The sequence below is a fragment of the Manacus candei genome, unplaced genomic scaffold (genome assembly GCF_025592945.1).
Source record: "Manacus candei isolate 608988 ecotype Guabito, Panama unplaced genomic scaffold, ASM2559294v1 h1tg000060l, whole genome shotgun sequence".
NCBI lineage: Eukaryota > Metazoa > Chordata > Aves > Passeriformes > Pipridae > Manacus > Manacus candei.
Window position 1 is genome coordinate 5,543,598 of NW_026138108.1, and position 23,918 is coordinate 5,567,515.

The following is a 23,918-nucleotide window of genomic DNA, read 5'->3' on the forward strand; positions in this document are numbered from 1 at the left end:
TAATGGTTTCATCATCAATTCTGCATTCCCACCAGCATTAAGGATGGAGTTTCCAGATGTGTAATCCCAGCTGTCAGCCACTTGTCCCTTCTCCATGGCCACAGGCTACCAAGTGAGTCTTGTACCAGGCCACACTGTGGGTCCTGTGGCAAGTGTGCCCTGGGATGGCCATCCCACTTTTTTAAATCCTTTAAAACTCTTTAAAAGGATGCTTTTAATGCACCCACCACATTTGCCTGATGGCCTCAGGAAAGTGAAAAGGAGGGCCTTTTGTTAGGTTGTTAAGCAGTGCTTGGTGGATGTTATGGGCTCATGGGATCCAAGTCCCTCTGCTCACATTTTCTTCTTATTTCTCTGAAAGCTTTAAGTCAGGGCAAGCTGCAGCTGCTCCTGTTTGCAAAAACTAGTCCTCCTCCAGGTTCCTCCCTGCAGCCAAAATCCTTACATCCTCCTGACAGCAGGACCCTGGGACACATGAGTCCCATGCAGGACAGGGCAATGGGCTTTATTCTCCATTTCATGGCAAGGCTGAAAACAAAGAATAGTGGGCAGCTGTGGTCTTAGCTGACAACCTGAGAGGGGCTTTGGTAGCAGAAATCCCCAGGGGAGAAGGAAGGCTGCTGACTAAAGTCAGCAAGGGACTCCCTCTCTCCAGATGAAAAAGCAAAGGAATTATAAGCAACATGCTGAAATACACAGATAAAGTTACCCAAGTTATTTTGGCCATGAAGCCCAGGACAGTAAAGGCTCTTAATCTCCTATTAATCAACACAAAGCTGGAAGAGGCCATACAATGAACTCAGCTGTCAAAGCTGCTGCGCCCTTTTGCTCCCTTTAATTTAACTGTATTAGTCCTGCCCACAGCCTTTGTTCTTCCACCCTGCTCAGGAAATTTGCTTCTGGTTTTGGCAGGGCTCACTCTGATTCCACATGGCTGGTTTGTGGACAGCCAGGAGGGATGAGAGGGAGGGCAGGAAGGGGAAGAGGATGGGAAAAGGTCCTGTGGGAGCAACCTGCTTGATGTGCTTCTTAATAGTGCCACTGCATCCCTTCCTGCTGAAGCTTCCTCCTGATAAGCCAAACAGGCACAATTGAATGAAGAAGGACTTTGGCTGATATCAGCAGAGATAAGAGTTCATGCTTAAATCTTAAAATAAAAAAAGAGACAAGTGACCATGAGCCAAGTCTTATTCAGCAGGAGCTACCAACCCAGTAAGCATTCCTACCTCTGCCGCCCTACCCTTTGACTCTGCTGAGGGGTCATAGTGTCTTACCTTTACCTTAGTTGCTCTGATTTGTGCCACTTGTTCCTCATTTGACCAGTAAGAAATAAGGGCAACAGCTTGACTCTGGGTCCTTTGCTTGCTTAACATGCAGAAGAGGGTCCAGTAAGCACAGCAGAGTGCTGACTGCCAGATGTTTTCTCTGCTGATGTCAATAGCATCACCATACCCCTTGCCAAAGCTCTGTTCCTCAGGGCTGCTGCGGGGCACAAACCCCCCCTTACCCTCCTGCTGCTTGCTGGACTCCTCCAAGCCACCACTGCCTCCTTCCCACCCACATCTGCAAGGATGCAGCTCCTCTCTCAACAATATCTGAGGGTGGAGGTAGAGTTTTCCTCATTGGAGGTGACGTGGAACAGCTCCAGCTGAGCATCCAGCAGCATCATTGCAAGAACACTGTCTTCTCAATCAATTGGCATTTGTCTTTCCTGCTGCCAGAAATAATGTTTCAGCACATCTGCCCTGGTTTTAGCACCCTTTACATTGCAGTGCAAATATTTGTGTGTCTTCCTATCACAGGAGAAGAGAATGCAGCCCCTCACCTACCCAAATCCCAAAGCTATCCTCAGAGGGCTTCAGAGGTGACCATTTGTCAGGAAAGGAGCCCAGTACTGCTCTGTAAAACACGCCTTTCACTGTGGAGGATATGCTCTACTGATGCCATACTGGAGGGGTGGCACAAGAGGTGTCATCCTGTATAATTCATGGATTGTAATGAAAACATTAGAAAAAAAAAATTAAGATACATCAGAAAAAACTTAATAACCTGCTGTGACAATATGGCATTTTTATGACCCTTGGTTTCACTTCATCTTTCTTAAATGAGCAAACAAACAAATGTAAAAGGTGGTTTCCTGGACACAGGTGAGTTATGTCAAATTTTACTATTTATCCCTGCTGAAGGATGAGATAATGGAGCAGCTAACTTGAGGGTGTACCTTCACCACCTTTGCCTTTCCATCAAGGAATGACAGTGCTTAAAAAGTGGAAAAAGATAAAGCAGTTACAGAAAGCTGTGCTTAAGAAGGTGGATTTTTAAGAGGATATTGAATGCTTCGGGTTTGTCTGGAAAACAGAGTTTTGAGCTCCACATCTTACTGGATTTCTCTGACTTCAGTGACCAGATGTAAAAAATTCCACAAATCCATTACATCAAGCCCAAATTTTCCCAAATACATAAACTGTCAAGGTTCTTCTTTCCCTTTCACAGCAACAAATTGGCATATGCTTGCAGTGAAATACTGCATCATTTGTTACTCGTTTTACAGGGGGATCCTTCCCTCATTGATTGCTGTAATTGTTCTTGGATGAGAAGAGTAAAACATACTTACACTGGTATGTGGGATTCTGGACAACCCCAGGGAAAAAAAAAGGACCAGAAAGGAAGTTTTTCTGTCCAATGAAAGGTTTTGTGATGTGTTTTTTCAATATCAGAATGAAAGCTTGAAATACAGAACCTCAAAAATAAAAACACACAAAGCAGAAAACCACCAAACATTTAACCAGCTGCAGTTACTTATTTTGGTTATTTTATCCTTTTTATTTTGTTAGTAAATTTACTTTTTTTTTCCAATATAAAGTACAAATTCTGGATTTCTTGGGTGAAAATCTGTGTCCACAAATTTGATTTCAGTCACTTGGGAACTGTTTGGCAGATAATTTTAAATTAGAAAGTGGCAATCTGCTGCACTAAAAATAAAAAGTAATGATCCAGTAAATGACTAATTTTGTGGTCTGAGTTAATTAGTGGAACAGCTTGGAGGATGGAAGGCAGCAGGTCTAAATTACTGCACTAAGTCCATTTGCAGAAAGATACTATCTGACTTTGTTGTTATTAATAATAATTAATGAGAATCAAAATATTCAGCTGGGATGTTTGTCGTTGCTATTAGTAGGAATGCGTGTGTGTGTGTGTGTATGTGTGTGTATATATATGTATTTTCTCTTTGATGCTTTTCTTGCTTGTTTGCATTTAAATCCTCAACTGTCTTGCTCTGTGACTTAAATAATACTCCAGAAATTATTCAGACCACACCTTTTTCTAGCACAGAGGAAACTTGAGGCATTTACAATTAGTGCTGCTGGTTATTCCATGAAAACCACACACCATGGACTGACAAGAAAATCAGCAGTAAAAATTCAGGCAATAAGCAGTCCTTCATCAGCAGGCTCACAGGGAGCATCAGTTGGTGGCTCATAGCTCGCTTTTACATCTTATCTTTGCAACACAGGTTGCTGGGAATGCAGGGATGGCACAGTCACTTTGAGTCTGCACAGACCCACACATCCCAAAGCTTTCTCTGGTGAAACCTAGGCATTACTTTGCTGAAGTCCAAAGTGCTTAAATTTCGATGCCTCCAAGGCACCATGATGGTCTCCTAGTCTTGTGCCCTCTGTGACGCCAGCCTTTGCTATTTCTGCTGGACATTCCCACCCCAAACCTGCTTTCTGTGGGAGGTTTTTAGCACATGTTTTAGAAAACCCTTCAAATAACTCGGTTCCTATGGCAGGGGAGATTTTTAATGAACTAGTTTAGTGGATAATTGCTCTCATTGTTAAAACATACTTCTCCCTTTGTTTTCAGCTCGACTTCTCTGAGTTTCAGTCTTCCAGCCCTGGACTTTGCTCTATCTGTGTTTGTCAGAGTTAAAGCCCTTTAGAATGTGAAATCTTCCCATATATCCTTAAAGACTAGGAGGAGTGATTTCCTAACCTTCCCTTTTAAGAGGACAGCAATAACTGAGGACTAATTACTGACTCTATTGATTTTTTCATGTCTGTGCTTGTTTTTTTTAGATAAGTTGTAATTGTTTCTTCTTATCATTGTACAATTGTAGTTAATAATTGCTGTTCACTTTGTCTACATTCTAAGGATGTGGCCCCCACTTCTGTTAAAGATTCATTGTTTGAGGCTCAGATGGGCAGTTGGAGGGGTGTTGATTTGGTTTTGGGCACCTTTGGAGAAAAGGAAGTGCATCAGTCAAAGTGCTGATTACCTGCTCAGAAGGTTTTGTAAATCATGTTTGTTATTTTTAATGTCTCCTTTTCAAGTGGTAGTGTATCTCTGGTGGGTTTAGTTCTGGCTGTAGGCTGTTTTCTACCATCCTTAATCATCTTGAGTACTTTCTTTGCTTTCCTTAACTTCATTTGATTTCACTGAGAAATTTCAAGGGGTGAGATGATACTTAGATGAATGAAGTTGGTGATTAGATGGGGATTAGATGGATTCTAATAAGCAGATGCTGTGCTGTCTGTGGGAAGATTTCTAAGCTTCATTAAACCAAGAAGAGCTCTTTTCCCCTGACAATTGCAGGTTTAAAACATTGTATTATACTCTATTAATAATAAAAACGATAAACTATCTTGATAGCAATAGCCATCTTCTGGTAAAACTTCAAATTGTGGTCATATCCAAACCCTCTATGAGGGGATATGAACTCTTTTATAGTATTGCAACTGTGAGAGGATTGTTCTCACCCAAGCGCCCAAGACTTTGCAAGAGGGAGTTAAAAATGTCTTGTTTATGATATTTATCCAGTTCCCTGTATTTTTTTCCATTTGCAGCATTTTTGTTCCTGCATATGTTGGGCTGGTGGGAAGTCTCATCAATACCCTGATAGCAGTGGTTTGGATCCCTTCGCAGACTAAACCAAAGTTAAACCAGCATGTGACAGAGCACAGTGAGTATTTAGTGTTTCTGATAAAAAGTACATGAGTAAGGACAGGGGATTGACATGCTGCAAGAACTGCTGAAGTACCTTAGAGTTGCGTTTAAGGGCAAAAAGGTCCTGACCTTGAAATGCTGACACTTTAATGCCTAAATTCTGCTTATGGTAGAGTATTATTTCCTACGTGTCGATCACTCTGCCATGTAGAATTGCAGTATTCCAGCCCAGTGCTTGATATGTATCTCAGAAAAGGGAAATGTGGACCCCTTGCTGGGGATTAGTCTGGTCTGGCATGGGAGGCAATCCCACTGTCTCACTGGGTTCCTCTGCATGCAGACCTGGCACCAGCTCCCAACCTCCTGCCATCAGCAGAAAACTGGTGCAGCAGAGACAAAAGTGCCTTTTGGGAAAGGGGGTGGTGAACCTGAGCAGATAGTTTCAGAGTTTCTTACTTTCTACCCTCAACCTGTATAAATAGAGTATTAATCAATATGTCATCTTCTGTAGGTACATCACAGTCTGGCAGCTTGTTTAGCATCAGAGAAATCCTACGTCTGATGAAGTTTCCAGGAGTAATGGAAGTTTTTATAGTCAAGGTCTTGGCTGGGCTTCCCATAGGTAAATCTCCCCCATTACCCGTGATTGCTGATGTATTTAAAATAAGATGACATACAGTGTAGACCAGGCTTGTCTCAAGTTGCTGAGAGCACATTGCATTTGATCATAGAGCAGTGAGGATTTAGGTCCTAACTTGATGTTGGATGCTTTCAGATGGTCTCAGCTACAAAGGGTCAGAACCCTGGGACTTAATGTAAAACAGACTACTTGTCATAGGCATCTGTGACATTTGGCAAATCATTTAATTTCTCTACTCCATCCCCCTGGCTGTAAACATTTTTTTCTCTTGTCTGTCATTTCTATTTAGGCTGCAATTTCTTTAGAGCAGAAGGAAATCGTTTGTCCTCTCCTGGAAACACTGAGGTCCTTCCTGATTTTACTTAGTGATTTTAAGGTGTATATGTATCCTAACCATTTTCCCAACAACTAAAAAACTGTTGGTGGATGAGAGGATCAGGCTGCACACAGGACAGCCACAATGTATTTCTTCCCTTGTGCATGATGGTGGTGCTTGTTCTTCTCTTCCTTACATGTTCTGCTCAGGTTTTTGTGTCACAGTAGGAACTGGCTGATACTCAAACCCTTCCCAAACCTGCCTGTTTCCCTGCTTCCTTTGAAGTTGCTGTACTGGCATGGTCCATATCTCCCAATTTGCCTGACTACATATCCTTGGCCACATTTAATAATCTTCATTTTTGCCTGCCCTCTAACTTCTTTCTCCCCATACTTGACCAGAAACAACTTAACATGTCAGCTTTGTTAGTGGTGTGTAAGGACAAGGTGATGTTCTCTGCCCTTCCACACAGAAAATCTTCATGGCTCCTTTCCCAGTCAAACACAAAGTGCAGTTTCTCTTGATGATGATTTCAAGAATTGAATTTTGTGCACATCAAAACACATATACATCATGCATCTGAACAAACCAAGGCACTTCCCTTCCAAACAGGGATCTTAAGAGAGGAATTAAGGCACCTTAGCTTTTAGACTCTGCATTTTTTTTTCCAATTTGTTTTTGTCTGGAGAAGCCCGTGACGTTTAAATAATAAGAAACATGATTTACAAATAAAATTCTAATTTGTAAACGGTAAATTCAGTTTACAAATGAAAGTAGATTTGGCTGTGGAGTGTGGCTGAATCAGAAGGGGGTAGCATTTCTGGGCTTGGTCAGGCTCATCTGTTATTCCTTGCTGTGTCACTGGGGGAACAAGTCCAACTGGAGTTGTAGAATAATACACAGGGAAGTAAAGGATTTCTGATTTTTTTTTTCCCTGTTTGTGTGTAGTTGGCACTGCTGAGATCAGTTATGCCAGTTGGTCCTACTCCTGCCACTGCAGACAGGACACAATCTCAATGTACTGCTGGCTTGCCCTAATAGTACAATTTTTTGGGTTCTTAAGAAGCTAAACTTCTAAAACTGTATCTAAAAGGTGTATAAAATTACAGCATTTCATAGAATGAGACAGATGTTTTAAGGGAGGTTTTCTTTGCTGATTCTAACTCATTTCTCATCTTAAAGTAGCATTCATTTCTCTGTTTAAAAATGCCTGAGACCACATCCATATGAGATCTGTGCAGTAATTTCCTGCGTGCTCTCCTTTTTCCAGAGGCCAGGTGAGATACACTTTGCTTTAGTCATTCCTGCTGAAATGCCAATTCATGCCTGTTGGAGAATCCATTCTTCTTTTCCCGTGCAAAGCAAAAATGCTCACCCAGGCAAAATAAACATCTCCTGCTGAAAACTGCAAGGCAATTTCTAGACAAAGAGGATGGAGACAGCAAAGCTGAGATTTAAGGCAGGCTAATAGTCTGTCAATGCATGGCTTGGAGTATTTCCGTAAGGAGAGGAACGGGTTCACTTCAGGCACTGCTTGCACTACAGTGAAAAGTGATTAAAATCCTAGTGACTTCTCTTTGCAGGTATCTCTTCACTTCAGGTGACTGAACAACTGATGGCAGCTGAAAGGGGAACTGGCCATCACTTAATTCTCTGAGGCTCACAGCTAGAGGCTGAGCTTCTCATGAGCTCATTTACCTTTCATCTCCAGGCTGCAACTGTATAATTAATTAATTGCCCAAATTACAGACCGCTCTCTATTTGCTTTGTAAACAAGTTTGTGATATACACCAAAGAAAATCTTTTGTTCCTTATGGATCTCATTGTTGTCTAAAATTAGCTTGTTTGAGACCGAAAGACCCTCCCCAGGAGGGCTGCAGGGCTGGGAACCTCCTCCCTGTGTTGCATAAAAGCAGATCTGGGCTCTCTGCCTCTTGCAGGAGGGCAGCTGCCAGGGATTTGACAGGCAGCAGACGTCTCCAACACGGCCGAATTACCTTCTCAACTGACCTGGGAAAAGACAGCCTCATTTCATTGTGGTAGATAAGAGACAGAAAGAAAAACAAGAGAATAAAAATCTCGAACGTACCTCTTACTGACCAGAAATCTCCAGGGCCTTGAAAATACTAATAAAATACCTGCTTGTATGAATCTTTGGCTGTCTGATGCCTCTGGAAAATCTGGTTTCAACACAATTGCATAGGTTTAGCACCTGCATCCCATTTTTAAAAGGATTTTCTTCCACGTGTGGAACAGGATTTTGCAGTGAGCCCTACGGCTCTGCCTCCCATCACGTTTTCAGTCCAGCGTAGGAGGGCCAATGGTCCCGCAGAGGCTGTGCTTGCCTACTCATACCATCTTGCAGTGAGGATTGCTAAGCTGGCCCTCCAAAGCCACAGGCTGCTTTTAGACATGTCACATCTTTTTTTTTTTTTTTTTTTTAATACAGTTTGCACTCCTGTTTTTCCTTGGTGCTTTTCCTCTCATTACTGCATCTCATAAACAATTTCCCTGCCTTCTGCTGCATAATCCTTGTTATTCAACCCACTGGTGCCAGGTTTTTTTCTAAGGAGTTCACCCCTTGTTTAGACCCACTCAAAAAGGGTGAGGTTTCTGAGGATATTTTTTGCCATTTTCCATTTTTTTTTTCATGTTGAGCCTCGCAGTGTGAATTGAGGCTTATCATTACTCAGGTGGCTGCAATCAGCTGACCTGTAGCCTACCCACATGGGAACCTGCTGAGATCTTTGCAAGAAATGCTTGTTCCAATGAGCATAAAACCTTTTTCTAGTTCAATTTGGGGCTCCCCTTGTGGGTTTTACCAAGAAATGTGTTTCCAGTTGAAAAGATCCCCTTAGCTGCTGAACAAAAGGGGGCAAGCAGGTCTCCCTTCTCCACGTGGCTTTAGGAGACCATACAGAAACAGATACAAAAAAAGACCTTTGCCTCTCCAGGGGAGCCGTGCAATGTATAATGCTAATTAAAGAGCACAGTCTATTCCCTTGTTTGGAGGCTTCTTTGGAGGAGGATGATCCAAATCTGCCTTAACTTGATGAGGGACTTCAAAGGGGAGAGGAGCTGTAGAAGCTGGCATGTGGTACCAGGAAGAAGCGCCAGGTATGTAGGAAGGACGAGCCCCTCCTAGGTAGTACTTGCAGTGGGGTAGCAGGATGAAGGGCCTGCTTCAATCTGATCTTCCTACAAGTGAAACCAAGTGTGGTTTTTCTTTCATTTCTTCACGTGTGCCTTTTATAAACTTGTGCAACCCTGTTGCCTGATTTGGGTGTTGTGAGTAAATACTGCTATTTGCATGTTACCTTAAGCTGGCTTGAGCTGAGAGCGATTTCAAAGTAACTGGATAAGGATGGGGTGCTCTCCATGAAGGGGTGTGGCGAAGCCATAGATCTTCATGAGCTTCAGCTCCCTGGCACCTTCTCCAAATATCTGTAGAGCAGCAGAGCAGGATGCCCTTCGTGCCCCCCATCCCTCTCCCCCAATGCCATTGAGACAGCTGGAGCAGCTACTTCCATTAAGGGGGGAAGACGTGTCTCTGGTGGGGTTCAGAAAGGCTTTGTGGCAAGTCCTGGGCTGGGAGGGTGGTGCTGCCTCGAGGCAAAGGCTTGGGGTGCTTGGAGGGAGGTCCTTGTTGCTGCAGGTGCTCCACTGGTAGTGATGCAGTTTGGCTGCTGGATGTTCGTTTGTTAAGGGACTAAGTCCTCCTCAGCATTTTAACCAGCAATTTGGGATCACTCTCTTCATCCTTCCAGGAAAAGTCTGCAAATCCTTCCCATGTTAGTGACTCACTTTGCCAGGCCACCAGCTATTTTCTTAGTCCTCACATACTGCCTCCTGGACTCCTGTTTTTCCAGGAAGAAGAGGACCACAGCTCCCTTTTCACCCAGTCTTTGTAACTCAGAGGATCCTACAAGAAAAGGCAGGACCTCTAAGGGTCATATACTCTCTTCTCTGTTCCCAAAAGGATCAGTGGTCTCTCACAGGCATGTTGTGGGGTTGTTGACACACAGAGAACCCCAATTTCTTACTATCTTGGTCTTTCTGAGGTGCCCAAGACAGTAGGGGAAGCAGCAGACTCCTACCCCATACCACGCTTGGAGCACAATGTTTTGCCATAATGTCTTTAATTTGATGGCTCTTTGTGTAGGACGGGAGCATGTGTAAGCACGTCTGTAGCTGTGTGTGTTTGGCACTGTCGTATTTTCATTTGAGACTGAGTGGGCATTTTCCGTTACACTTTCAGAAATTGCCTCAATCGAAAAGCAGACTCAGCCCGTGCTGTTTCTGTCTCTACTTTCCTGACTGCTTGTGTGGACACCACTATTGGTCCACACAAGAAATTTATCACGTGCCACCGACATCATTGCTGAGGTGTGCAGTGAAATCGCTGCATCTTGGGTGATGTCACTGGGTTGTTCCCCATGGTGAAAATCTGAAGTCAGGCAAAAGGGGAGAGGAATCCAATCAGATTATTTTTATGGTTACAGTCTTGTCTGAACAAGAAAACAAATGTTTTCTTGCTGTCTTAATGGTTAATTTGGCTTCGGTGATACAAATATTTACAAGTTTATAATAAACAGCTGAAACTTCAGCCTACATAGTCACATTATTTAAAGATGAAAGTAAGGGGGATAAAAAAGTTAATACTTGAAGATTAAATTACTACAATGACTTTGAATAGGATTCTGCTCATGTTTATATCCAGTGCCGGCAACCCCAGGGAGAGCTCCTGGCTCATACTGGGGGTGACTGAGAGCAGGATCTGGGCCACTATATGCAATACAAGTACACTGATGTATCCTTTACATTAACCCTCCTTATAGGTTTGTTCATGATTATGTTTTCCATCATCTCTATGGATTTCTTTGGCTTGGAAGCAGTGGAGTCTGGATACCTGATGTCATATTTTGGTGTCCTTCAAATGGTAAGTGAAGTGCAAGTCCCTCTCTTAGACAAATTAACCACACTGCTATCTAATTTTCTACCTTTTTGACACATTCCCTTCCAAATCCAGGTGCAATATTGACAGGCAAATCCTAGCTCTGCCATACAGTATTTGGCTTCAAAAATAGAAGGTTTTCCAAATTTATTCTGTTCCTTGAAATGGGAAGAAATTGGAGGAAAGAGTGTCCTGAAAGCTTTCTTTCCCTTGTCTCTCTTTGTGGATCTTTAAGCTGTGGAGCTAAAATTTCCTCAGACTGATATGTCCTGTTTTTTGTAAAAAAACTTACATTGAACCTAAACCACTTTGGCTGGGGTTTTTCCTGGTGCAGGTTAGCAGATTTACATTTACGTAGTAGCACCCTGTACATTTATGCAAGTACATGATCTTACCAGTGTTTTCACAGATCCCTTCAGTGTAGAGGAAGAACTTGTTTCTGCTGTGTGGAAACAAGCACAGCAAGCTTGTACTTTCAAAAAAAAAAAAAAAAGGAAAAAGAAAAGAAAGAAGAAGAAAAAAAGGTGGGCAATGGAACATGGTTACATGGTTAAGAGACTACCAAAATGGGTAAAAGGGAAAAGTCAGCTGAATTAGGCAGTAGCAGGGCTGAAAAAATACGGTATTCATTATAACAGAGTGTTCCTTCTGGAGGAAGAGGCTAATAATTTTGCAGAAAGAGCAGCAGATGATTATAAGCAAGCCTCGAGGTAGGAATGCAAGTTAAGCAATACCCTGAAGGAGGGTGGTCTTGTTATTAAATCCTCCTTCATTTCCTGGGCATTGCCACAGAGTTCCTGTGGGATCTGGAGGAGCTTCTCATCTGGGAAATGACAGCTTTAGTTCCTTCCCTTGTGATTTGGATGTGGCATGGTGTTGCCAGTCACCTGGGCTCTGCTCTGATCTCACCAAATCTGGGCATCTTGGTAGAGCAGATGATGAACGTGACTGTACATCAGCAAGTGGATTCTGCAGAGTAAACTGGCTGGAGCTGAGGAGATGGTGCCTTGGCCATGTCAGGTCTGTGGGGATGACTTTGGACTAGCTGTCTCTTGGTCCTGTGAGCTCAACATCTCCAACAAGCTGGATGCACTCTCCCTTTCAGTCTTATTGTAAAGAAGACCAGTTTGCTGGTCTGCAGCATGAAAGCTGCAACTGCTTTCCAAAGCAAACTTCTGACCCAAACTCCACTGCTTACAGAGGCTTTCCCTACATTAGTTTTTGTATGCTGCCTCCTAGACCAGCATCTGCAGGAATCGCTCAAGTTTTAGAAGGGCCAATCTTCTTCCCCATTTGAATGTAAAGGGACTCCCCACAATTGTGCTTTTAACTTAGATATGTGAGTTAAATCCCTGTTACGTGTGTCTACACTGAAATAAAATTTGGGATTGCAGCACGACCGTGGTGTGCTTGTTTCGAGTTGGGTAATGTGGGCGGCAATAGTGTTTTTACAGGAGTGGCTTAGTGTTGCTAGATGCTGGGCTTGGATGCTGCTGTTAGGTCCAAGATATCTGTCTTCAGGACACTGCTGTTGTGTCTGGAATATCTATCTGTCTTCACTGCTATTGTTTCCCAGGTTAGTTTGGTTGAAACTACTGTAGATAAAGTTACCTCCACTGCCGTGCTGGTGCACCCCACATAGAGACACAACCCTGGAAGATACAGGAATTACAGCATCCACTCTGCTTCCTAATGGATAATCAGATGTCGGTGCTAACCAGGGACCTGACCCTTCCCATAGTCATAGAGTTTCATCCCACAGAGGCCAATCATGCCTATTGCCACAGTCTAGATCTAACCCAGCAGTGGCCTGCAGGCTCAGGTGCAGTATCTACTTTGCTGGAGAGTCTTTGCCTTGGGACATTTGACACAGAAACTGGCTTTTATCAGGCAGTTTGCTTTCATCTATCCATGTAGTTTCTATCCATGTTGCTATTCATATAGGGCATGACACTGGACATCAGAAATATAGGAGTGAAGTGGTCATAGGGTACAAACTTCTCTTCTTCATGTTCGTGCATTGAAGTTTGCTGTCAGAACACCAAAAATGAAAGAGGATAATGCCTTACTTTTTTTTAAAGGGCCAGGACACCTGATTCTTGGTGGCAGCAAAGACATCTCGCCTGGGAGGTTCCAAAGCACTGCTTTCTGCTTTGTTGTTTCTTCTTTCCACTTTATCACTGGCAGTTTCAAACTCTGCTCTGGTTTAAGTGCAACAAGATCCTCAACTGGACCAAATTAGACTCTCACTATCCGGCTTTTAAATTACTGTAAAACATTAGATTTTGTGTCTTTACTTCCAGGTCTCTGGCTAGAACCACCCAAAGATATCTCTCACAGATAGTGACTTGGTTAATGTTTTATGGCTACTTTCTGTTGGGGTTTCTCCAGTGGAAGGCATATGCAGGGAGTAGAATGTGTGCCAGCTCTGTCCTGCTGAGCCCCAGATCTGCTTGTGTGCCTTTCTGTTCCCTAAGCTGGCATTTCAGATGCATTTGTTTCTGCTGTACCAGTGAATTGATACTGCTGAGATATAAATGCAGATTAAGGTGCAAGTAAATTCCACCAGTCTGGATAGGTGAACGATGATTAATATCTGCTGACTGGCTTCCCCACTTCACTGAGTAAATTACAGCTTTATTCATAAGGAATATAATGTAATTTTCAATGAATTTCATCAACCAAATCCTCAGCTTTGATTTCTTATTCCTTAGTTTGCCTTTCTGTTAAACATACTGAGGATTTTTCCATCCTCTTGGACTTGCTCTGAGCCCTCCTGTTAGAGAAAACATGTCCCCACATTTGCATCTCTCCCTGGACTTGAAAATGGATAGGACTTTCACAGATAGAAGGGGATGTCACAGAAATGAAGGGGAAAATAAGTATCCATCCATGTCCTGTTTATTTTAAATCTCCCTGCAGGCACTGAACACAGTGCCTGGGCAGCTGCACAGCACAGCCAGCTGATACAACCAGCACTGTGTCCCAGGGTCTTGCCTGCTCCCAGCACATACTACATGCACCAAGTGGCTTCAGAGATGCTCAGGGAACAGCACAACAAGTCTTCTCTGAGACCTTTATTCAGCTTTTCCCTGAAAGTCATACACTGACAAAAGCACTGTCTGGTCTGCCAAATCCTGGCAATTTTTATAGTATTATTTCTTTGTGTTATTGTAGTTTCTGGTTTTTAAATCAAATATTCTCAAAACAAACATATTCTTCTTGCACAGAATGTGATGTTGCAGCTCCCTTTCCCAGCCCGATCAGCAATCCCGGGATGACTCAAATAGTGATGGTGTCTGCCTGCTTTCCTCTCCCACCCCAAGGATATTATGCTCCAATTGCTTAATCTAGTTTTTCAGCTTCTCAGCCTCATTTAACCTGCTGTGGTAAGAAGTGGCCAATGCACTGTAAGCATCTGTCTCTCCTTGTTCCTCTCATGAAAGCCAGCAGCAGAGTACCTAGAGAGGAGATTTGGAGTGGCTTTGGGACAGTCCACCTAATTTTAAGTGGGCAACTCAAGTTCTTCATCATCAGTATGTCAAACAGCTCTTTGCTTGGGGAGATCAGCACAGAAACATGAACCCTGCAGGAGGTGAGGTGTTTGCTCCTTTCCAGGTGGAGGATGGTAGTTAGCCCCACTGCTCATTCAGGCATCACCTGAGGGATCCCATCCGGAGCTCCTCAGCCTCACCTCATCATGCTTGGTCCCATCTTGTTGCTTTATGTCCATGCAGGACCCCAAAATCTAGGGGAAGGGGAGTGTCCCATGCCCAGCCTGAGAGGATCCCTGCAGGCTTAGAAGGCAGATTTGGGGCTGGTTTGAAGCCCAGGAGCCTTGTGTGTTTTGGCTGACCACTCTCCAGAGCAACTCTCAAGGTGCCTCCCTCTCTGAGCATCAGCTCTGTCCACGTGGGAACGGATCATGGCACTTGCTAGCAGCTCAAGCTGGCACTGGTGATGGGTTTTGTCCCCACCACACCATCCATGTAACACCAATGACTACTGCTCATGGCATGGGCCGTTCTCAGCACCCTTTTTCCTTCACCAAATTGGCTGCCCACAGCACAGTCACCCTTCACCCTGGCACTGTGGTTCATCTCCTTGCTGCAACTTGTCCCCCTGCATGGAGGGACATAGGTTGCCTTGCTGCTGCTCTCAACCTGTCTTGCAGAGACTTGAGTTGCCCAAAATAATACATCTGCTGATACACGTTATAAACATTCCCATCAAATTCCATAGGGACTGTCCACAGGGAATGAGGGCTTCCTGGCTCTCTGGAAGAAACCAGTGCCAACTTACTTTTTGTGGTTAGGCAAAGAGCATCATCTAATAACAGAGGATATGGGAAACTATGGGGCAGGCTTAGGCACAGTGAGGGTAGGAAGGCTGGGAACAGGGGATAACTTCTGGGTCAGGACAGAGCCAGACAAGGTCAGAGAAGGACGTGGGAAGGTGGTGTCACAGCATTGAGACGAAGAACTGTCTGATGAGGAAACAAAGTTGTTGCTTAGAAAATGGAATGTGACTGAGGCTGGAGTGGACTGATGGGGAAATCAAAATAGCAAGTGGGGGTAATAATTCAAGCCATCCGGGTCTCTGCAGTGATGCTTGAAGCACCCTGATAGCGTGAGGCCGTCTGATGAACTGGGACTGTGCCAGCCTAAGTTGCAGAGTAGAAGTCGTGTGGGAGATAATGAAATGAGGAGGGGAAGGCTGACAGCAGGAGAGGTACCTCTGTGCCAGGCAGCTTTCATTGCAGAGATTCCCTTGCTCATGATGTATTTGAAGCATCTTTATCTGATCACTTGTAGGTCTTCAGGCAAGCCGTATGAGAGCCTGTCAGGGACACAATCCCTCTGTCCTCTAGGGCTGGACTTACAGAGTCCTCTCATCTCAGAAGCCGTGCAAGTGAAATTTCCCTCATAGTGAATGCCTGGGAGTGTGAAATGCTGTTCAATCTCCCTCCAGATAATAATTAATTTCATAATGGTTTAAAATAATTTAATTTTGCATAATGGGCAGAAATGGGCCTAGGCACCAGGTTGTGGGTTTTTTTGGAGTTGCAAGCACAACAGCATGGAGAACTTCTAGGTGTAGTATGTGACTTGGAAAGTACTGCTGGAGGATTAGGCAAGTGAAATACCTTGAGTACCTGGCTGACATCTGAAGTCACATCTGATGCTTAGATTTCAAACCACTGGAGAGGGTGGGGGAAGATTTCCTTTAAGAACTTTTTCTCAAAAAAAAACCAAAGCAAAATGCACCAAACAAAACTCTGGGTGGGACAAAGGGGTAGATATTTATACCCCTGAGGATCAAGAAATCATAAGACATCTGTTCTATTTACTGCATTTAAATCTGTATTGTTAGACAAACCCCACCTCTAGCCATGCAGCTTCTGGAGGGACAAGTTGGTACGGAGTGATCCTGAAAAGATGAGAGAGATTCCTGGAGGAGAGATTTACATTGCATATCATCTTATCACCAGTCTGTCCCTCTCACTTTTTTTTTTTCCCTGCACAGCAAAAGAGATGATTAAAGAGCCAGGGATTTAATTACAGCCAGGTATGCCTAGGGGGAAAACCCACTTGCTGAAAGGACCTTGCAAAAACAAACAGAAAGTTCTCCAGTTTCCTTGCTTTGAAGGATTTATATCTGTGGAGGGGGGGGCGGGCTGGAGGGGGAAAGAAAGCAATTAGGCTTTCACAAAACACACCAGCCTCTTCCCCCTGTTTGGCAAAGTGCTGCCTTCAGCAGTTTGGTCCTCACCGTCAGCCCTCCTTCCAGTCCCACCACCCTCCTGCTCCTCTATAAGACCTGAGCTACTTCTCAAATGATTTCTGGCATCACCGTGTCAGTAAAACAGCTCCCTTTTGCCTCGCCCAGGGCTTTGTACCACCTTAACCCTGTGCAGAAAAGCCTCGTGATTTGCTTGACCCCTGTGGTGTGCCCCATCTGGTGCCCACCCGCGTCCCACCCCAGCCAGTGCTGCGCTCGCCCTGGGAACTGCCAGCCAGGCACAATTTCAAAGGGGAGAGATACAGGTCCAGGGCGTGGGAGGCTGCTTCTGATGTGAATCATGCTATCTGCACTAGGGATGGGGCCCTGCATCTTCTCTACTAGGCTGCACCAGCTTATCTGGCCTGCTGCACCTGCCTTTCCGACCTTCTCATATCTGTTCATTGCCAGGCTGTTGGGTGAAAGGGAACTTCTTTTGTTGCTGGGCTCTGTCAAGCTTTCAATTGGTGCTGATGGAAGAATCTTCAGAAAAAGTCCCATGTCTCTGAGCACGGAGGACCAGCTGAGCATCTGCATAGCTCCTCTAACCTCCACTGGTGAGGTCAGCTACTTGCCAGTTCCAGTCCTCAGCTGGGGCTCCATGCAGCAAGGCTACTGCTTCAAAAGCCTTCCAAAAACTAGCACCTTAAACCTTCAAAGAGTAACAATCTCTTCCATCCTGAAAGGGATTGCTGAAATTTGTTAGAGGTTAACAATAAAATGGGTAATTGGCTCTTTTGAACAAGTGGGAGCTGCTGCCTTCCCAGAAACCAAATACAGTGATAGAAGCAGAGAGTATTTTTCTATGTGATTCGCTGAATTAGTCTAACAAATCCCCAGTTTGATGAATCCAGCATAATGCTAAGGAAAGATTTGGCTGGTCTTATGCATTTATTGGGAGACTTATTTGCCTTTAAAGAAGGAGAGGGGGGAGGAAAAAAAAGATGAGTTGGTTTTTCCTGTGACATGTGTACACAGCCACAGGCAGTGCCTGTTATTTCACTTGCAAACAATTTCCTCTCTCTTTTGTTTATTGATGACAGAAGGCATTCCAGCCAGGTACACTGGCTCTTCCCCGACTTCAAAGGAGGTCAGGTTACAAAGGCAAGCACCATCTAGGCAAAATGAAACACAGGAGGGGAAGGCCCATCTCAGTTGATCTTAGGGGAGTTTATGTGCAAGGGAAAAGCCCAGAACTCACCAGCGGCAATGAAAATAAGGATAAATCCCATTGCTGCTTTGTCAGCCACCAGAGCTTATCCATGGGAGCAGTTATGGCTAAGTCACCTGGGATGTCCCTGCTACCTCCTGGTAATGGTAACACATGTCCAAAATCTTACATGGGAGAGTGCACATGAACCACCTTTCACTTTCACCTTCCCAGATGTGCCTGTGCAGGCAGCTGCTGCTCATGCCAATCCAAGGGCTCTGCAGACAGGGAATATTGCAGGCTGGAAGTAATGGGTTTTCAGGTCTAAATTCAGACTGGAAAGTGAGGTCAGAGCTCCTTGTGATTGGAAATATTATCCAGCACTTAAATCAAGGCTCTGTATCCAAAATCAAGATTGTGGGCCTTGCCTACTTGGGCTAATGGATGGATCAGCAACAACTGTACTGGGGAGGGAGGCAGGCAGTCTAGATAACCTATGGGGGAGGCTGCAGTGTGTGTAACCCAGGGATTGCTGCACAGCCCCAAAGGGAAAGCAGGTGACTCGGGCTCATGCTTGCCCCTGGAAATAGTCCCATTGCCAAGTTGGTTGATTCAGCAGTGATGTTTTACCTTGTGCTTATATTGCCACAGCCCAAGTGATGGGAAAGCCCATGTGGAATGCCAGCATTGGCACAAGGACCACCCCTCTGCTCTGCTCACTCTGGGGACAGCACGGGGCCCGCACATTGTCAGGTCCTCCTGCTCAGTGCCTGGCTTTGCTGCAGCAGTGCTTGTTGCCTGTGCTTAGATGCTCATATGTAGTGATGGAGACATTTTTGGGTACACCACTCCCAAGGCCATCAGACCAGGCTGCTCTGGGAAGTTGCTGATGATATATCCCAATGACTCAGGGAAGGGCAGGGATGAGGCTGTGCCTGTACGGTGTATCCCAGTTAAATATGCCATTCAAGCCTGGGCAAATTAGGAAACATTTCCTTTCCTCCAGTGGTTGAGTTGAGCCAAACTGGGGTTCGGGTGATGCCACTGCTGAGTCAATCCATGCCCTGCAACGAGGCTCAGCCCCCATCCCATGTGACTCAGCAGAGCCCCAGCTGGGGCGAGCCTGTAGGAGGGACTGGAAAGTTGCAAAAAGCTAATGACGATTTTTGGAGCACTCAGCTTAATGAAGCGTCACTCAGTGACTTCTCCACCTACCCCCCAAGTAGGAGCTGCTGGGGCCAGTATCAGCCTCCTCTCGTGTCCATGGCAGGGCTTTCAGTCAGGATGACTCAGGTCACCCCATGCCTTGTTCAAGCATTGCGCCACAGCAGCTCAGCCACTGTCCCAGAGGCTGCTTGGCAAGTGACACAACCGAGGAAACACACACGGGACCTGTGCCACTGTCACATGGCATCTGGGCACACGTGAGCCAAGCTCTCAAGCCCTGGTCAAAGGCAGGGACAAAGACAAAAAGGAGGCAGGAAGAACATTTCCCAGGAGCCAAAACACCGGATTGTTGTGATGTGCCCTTGTGTCAGAAATCCTTTGTGCTCTGAAGCAAAGTGAAGGGTTAAATTTTGATGGTTTTCCATGAAGTTGTAGCTTGTTGGAAATATATTCATTTGTAACTATTGTTCTTTATGTCAACTTTATTTTTACTACTATTCACTTTTTAGTTTGTTTTTTTGTTTGTTTGTTTTAGTAATTAAATTGATTTTTCTGGACTGCTTGTTATAAATTGACATTTCCTTTCTTTCTAATAACTTACTTCCTCATTTAATTTGCACTCATTTCCTTCCAGCTGAATTTGGGTTTCAGCCTTAGGACTACTACAGCAAGGTTGAGCGTGGCATAGAGTCATTCCTGGTCCAAGCAGACCACTGAAGTTTTCTGCAGGATGGACTACCATGGAAAAAAATCCATCCCACCAAACAGAGCATTTTGAACTAGAGCTCTTCTTTTCAAGTTGGTGGGGTTTTCATTTGGATCATAGAAACCCTTTCAAGGCAGGGAAAACTCATTAGATTCTATCTGTCCAGCCTTGTGATCTCTTCCAGCCTCTGTCCTCTCTTGTCCACTTGGGCCAGCATCACCTGAAGTATGAGAGATGCTGAACAGAGAAATAAAAGAGGGACTTTGCTCTGCAAAGTGCTGGAAAAGTCAAATAATTCCTGGGATTTAAATTTTTTGCTCCTCCTTCTCTCCCCCTCTCCCCCAGTTTTTATTTAAAATCTGTAAAACCAGTTCCCCACCCCTTACATCTGCATGTACTGCTGGGACTGGGTATTAGCATCTCCGCCGTACTTGTTTCATGCCTAAAAATTATGAATCACCCAATTTGTATATTTATAGTTTAAAATAATGTCAAGACAAGGTACAGGCATTTTCCTCCTCTGCATACAAAGGTAGAGTTTTTCTTTGGAAGGATTTACCAAGAATGAAGACCTTAGTATTAACTGTATTTCACAAAAAGTCACAACTTAGAAAAAATAATTTGTATCTGCAAGAGTTTGTAGAAAGTTTTGGTCACTGCTGGTGATGAGGCAGTGATGGTAAACTAAGGCACGCACCTTGAGTAAAGGCTTCCAGCTGATGGGATGGCTCTCTCCCTAGGATGCAAAATGCTTGAAATAACGGATCATGTCTTCCCACTGTTTACTGTGGCAATGAGGTCCTTTTTTTTCAAAACAAACCCTGACGGAATAACCCATTTGCTGCCTTTCATTTGTTTGCAGCACTGTAGCAGCTCTCGTTTGTTTAAATGATTATACATCAGGGTTAATGGTGCTCCTGTGTTTCTTTCCCAGGTTGTCCAGGGTTTGGTTGTTGGAAAACTCACTAACCACTGCACAGAGATGACGCTGCTCAAACTCAGCGTCTTCGTCTTTGCCGGCGTGGGCCTAGGCATGGTAAGGCAGGTGTGGGATCATCCACAGTGCCCTTCATAACGCAGCGACACAAGGTCCGTGAGACCTGCCTGTGAGCTCTGCCCCTTGAAATGCCACCACTGGCTTTGTTGGGTGGTCCTCAAGGTGGGGAAAACCATCTCTCCTGGGCCTCTGCGCAAACAGAGCTGCGCTCAACGTAAGCATTGCGCCAAACCATGATAAAGAGCTGCGTGAGTAATAGTTACGGGGATTTAAAAAAATATTAATCTCTCACAGAAACTCACTAAGTCCCTCCTGAGTCACCGGATTTGCACAGAAATCCTGCCCTGGTCTTGTCAGCAACTGCTTTTCCTGAACTACCCAGAAAGTAAATGAAGATTATGAGGGGGGAAAATAAATCACTGCAGTTGTACGCTGCTGTGAGACAGTGGAGGTTGTGCACTCTTCTTCTGGGCCTTTATTTTTACCTGATCTCCCAAGGTGAGATGATTTGGGGAAGGAGATAGCAAGGCAATACTGTTGTTCCTCCATTTTGAGATAAGTGATATTACCTGTTGCTGGTTGTGTCTACTTGGGCGACGGTTGATGTCAATCTCAAAGGGTAATTGGAAAACTGATTTCATGTAGGCAGCTCTGCTGGCAGCTGTGTTTGCTCAGATAAGCCACATTCAGGGAACTGATAGCTCTGCCCAGGCCACAGGGATGGAGGAAGGGTGTGCACGGTCCCCTCTGTGTCCCATCCAAGGACAGTTGAGCTGCATCAGCCTTTCAACATTCCCTGCAGGATTTGGCCTCAGGCCTTGCTGCTGGGGTGCTGAGGCTCCCACTGGTACAGGTAGGATGAGTGCCATTCCCACAGCCATACCACAGCCACGAGAGGTCAGGGCCAAGTCCTGGAGGGGATTGAGGTTTGTGGTTCCCAGCTACACGGATGAGATGAAGCACCTACACATCTTAGCTAATCTGAGGCTAAATCACGTGTCTGAGATGAGGCTGGAAAGGGAGTATGGATGCAGATGGAGGGTTGGCTCTGCAGATGGAGTGTGGTCCCCCTCTCTGGGATTTTGGGGCTCACGGAGATTCTGTTAGGTGTAGAATGCTTGGAAAGGGTCCCTTCTGATTGGTGTCATTCTGTTTTGGCTGGCATTGACGTGCCCCTTTAATATGGGACATCTGCACAGCACTTGGTCCTCCTAAGCATGGCCTAGGAAGGACTTTGAAGGTCGTACTATTGGTTTTTGGTCACAGCTGGGAGCAATTAGGTGGGACCAAGGTGGACCTGGCCCATTTGGAGACCTTAGCACACACAGCCGGGTGCAGGGCAGAGTGCTGCTGAGATTGGATCCATGTGTTGAAACCCCTCCCATGGGGGGCAGAGGAGCAATATGGAGTAAATGGCTTCTGTGCACTGAGGTCTCACTGACCTCCAGGGAAGTCTGGAGTCAGGTGGAGGTTGGAGAGAAAGCCTCAGTGGCAGTGTAGGGGCACACAGAGGGACATGGATGTCCCAGTGTGGGGAGGCTCACATTGGCTGCACAAGGAGGGGAACTGGGAGCCGGGAAGGGAAATCATCTTAGAGTTGGCAATTATGCCAAGCCCGGAGGGCTGTGGACATCCTGACAACACAGTCCTGGGGACAAGGGTCAGCAATGACTTCCCATGAGAACTATTCATAGGCAAATGCAGCTGTGATCCTCTTTGCCCAGGACGCCTTATTAAAAAGATCTCTGTCTGAGCGGTTGCCAAGAAAACATCCGTTTCTGGGGTGGCTTTCTGTCTGGGTGGGGATCAGTGCCGGCACAGCAGCAAGTACAAATGTGGAAGTTAATGGGTGAAGCTTTTAATCCTGCACAGCTGCTGGTGGAGGAGTATCCCACCTGCTGTGCCCTTGCTGCATGTGGCCTCCAAATGCAGCAGTTCCCCTCCCCGAAGGATGGAAGTGAGGAAAAAGACTAGCTGTTAATAAAAGATACTCCAGAACCCATCTTTATATCACTGGGAGGTGAGCTGAAGTGTTTTTGGAAGGCTAGCACAAGCAGCAGCAGACAGACAGCACTGCAGCTGGGAAGAGGCTGTAGGATGTTCCCAGCACTAGGCAGCTGGAAAAGGAAAAGGGTGGGCTGGGAGCTGGGCAATAACACCTGGAAAAGGAGAGGAGGGGAGAACTAGTGTCTGATCTGCAGATGCGAGCCAGGAGAGCGTGGGCAGGGGTGTAGGAGGGCTTGGCGGTTGCGACGGGGAAGTTTTTCTCTTTGTCTGAAGGCATGGCTGTGCCTCATCCTGCCTCGCTGCCTGCATTTCCCAGGCATTTGCTTTCTGAGTCTGTCTGCTGAAACTCCTGGTTCTGCCTCCCTCACCAGAAAAATGTCTTTATATCTGCTCAGGTCAAAATATCTGCTACCTACCCAGCAGCTGAGGAGTAGCAAAGACAGGGCTCTGCCTGGATCAGTTCTTCCTGAGCCCCAGGGAAGTAAGGAGCCATCTCCCCTGGTTTTACAGGAGACACAGATGTGACTCTGCTCTTTTCTGCACACTTACTCCAGCTCATGAGAAAATTTGTACAAAGCAGGAGGGATTAAAGCTGATTTTTCCTATGAGCTGCACAATGTTGTCCCGCAACGACACTTGCCCTAGCAAGGAATTACTCTCCTTCCTTCTATTTATGTACCAAATACTTGTTCCTCTGTCTTTGTTCTCTGGTTCCTTAATCAGAAGTGCCTAGATCTTAACCAAAATGTAGGCAAAAAGCTCCTTCAAGGAGAAAAACCTGGCTGTGTGTGACTGTAGAGAGGAACTAGGAATAAACCTCAACATTTCCAAGTCATTAGTGAGCAATGTCTCTGGGCTTCTCCATCTTCTGTAGCCAAAAGGCAAGAACAAGATCTTGGGGCAGAGAACTCCAGAGAATGAAACTTCTGGCTAGACTAGTGACAGAAATGTTTTCCAGCCACAATAACACACCTTGAGACATGAGTGAGGGTAGGAGCCTTGCAATAAAGGGGGAATTTCCTTTCCATGCCCCAGAGAAATCCATTCATTTGACCAGCAGGGCATGTGAATGAACCGAGAGCCGCTCTAGCCCCACAGCTTAGGGAGCCTCACCGCTTTTGTTTCAGTATTAAACAGCTGGAGGGATGTCTCCGCTAAGAATATGTGCAATAACAAAATCATTACTCTCCTTAATTATGCTCGCTAATGTGCATTTATGGCCAGAAGACCTATTCCAGATTACTGAATTCGGT

General features: G+C 45.2%; 1 protein-coding gene across 2 annotated transcripts in view; it reads left to right on the forward strand.

Annotated features, from left to right (window-relative positions):
- The window catches only part of SLC22A18 (solute carrier family 22 member 18), a 65,604-nt gene that overhangs the window by 35,677 nt on the left and 6,009 nt on the right, over positions 1-23,918 (forward strand). Inside the window, exons 5-8 of one of the 2 annotated variants that reach the window (XM_051804030.1) lie at positions 4,848-4,963; positions 5,459-5,569; positions 10,742-10,842; positions 20,596-20,697. In XM_051804030.1, coding sequence (XP_051659990.1) covers positions 4,848-4,963; positions 5,459-5,569; positions 10,742-10,842; positions 20,596-20,697 — 430 coding nt within the window. The remainder of the gene's footprint in view (positions 1-4,847; positions 4,964-5,458; positions 5,570-10,741; positions 10,843-20,595; positions 20,698-23,918) is intronic. The other variant, XM_051804031.1, reaches the window with a different exon arrangement.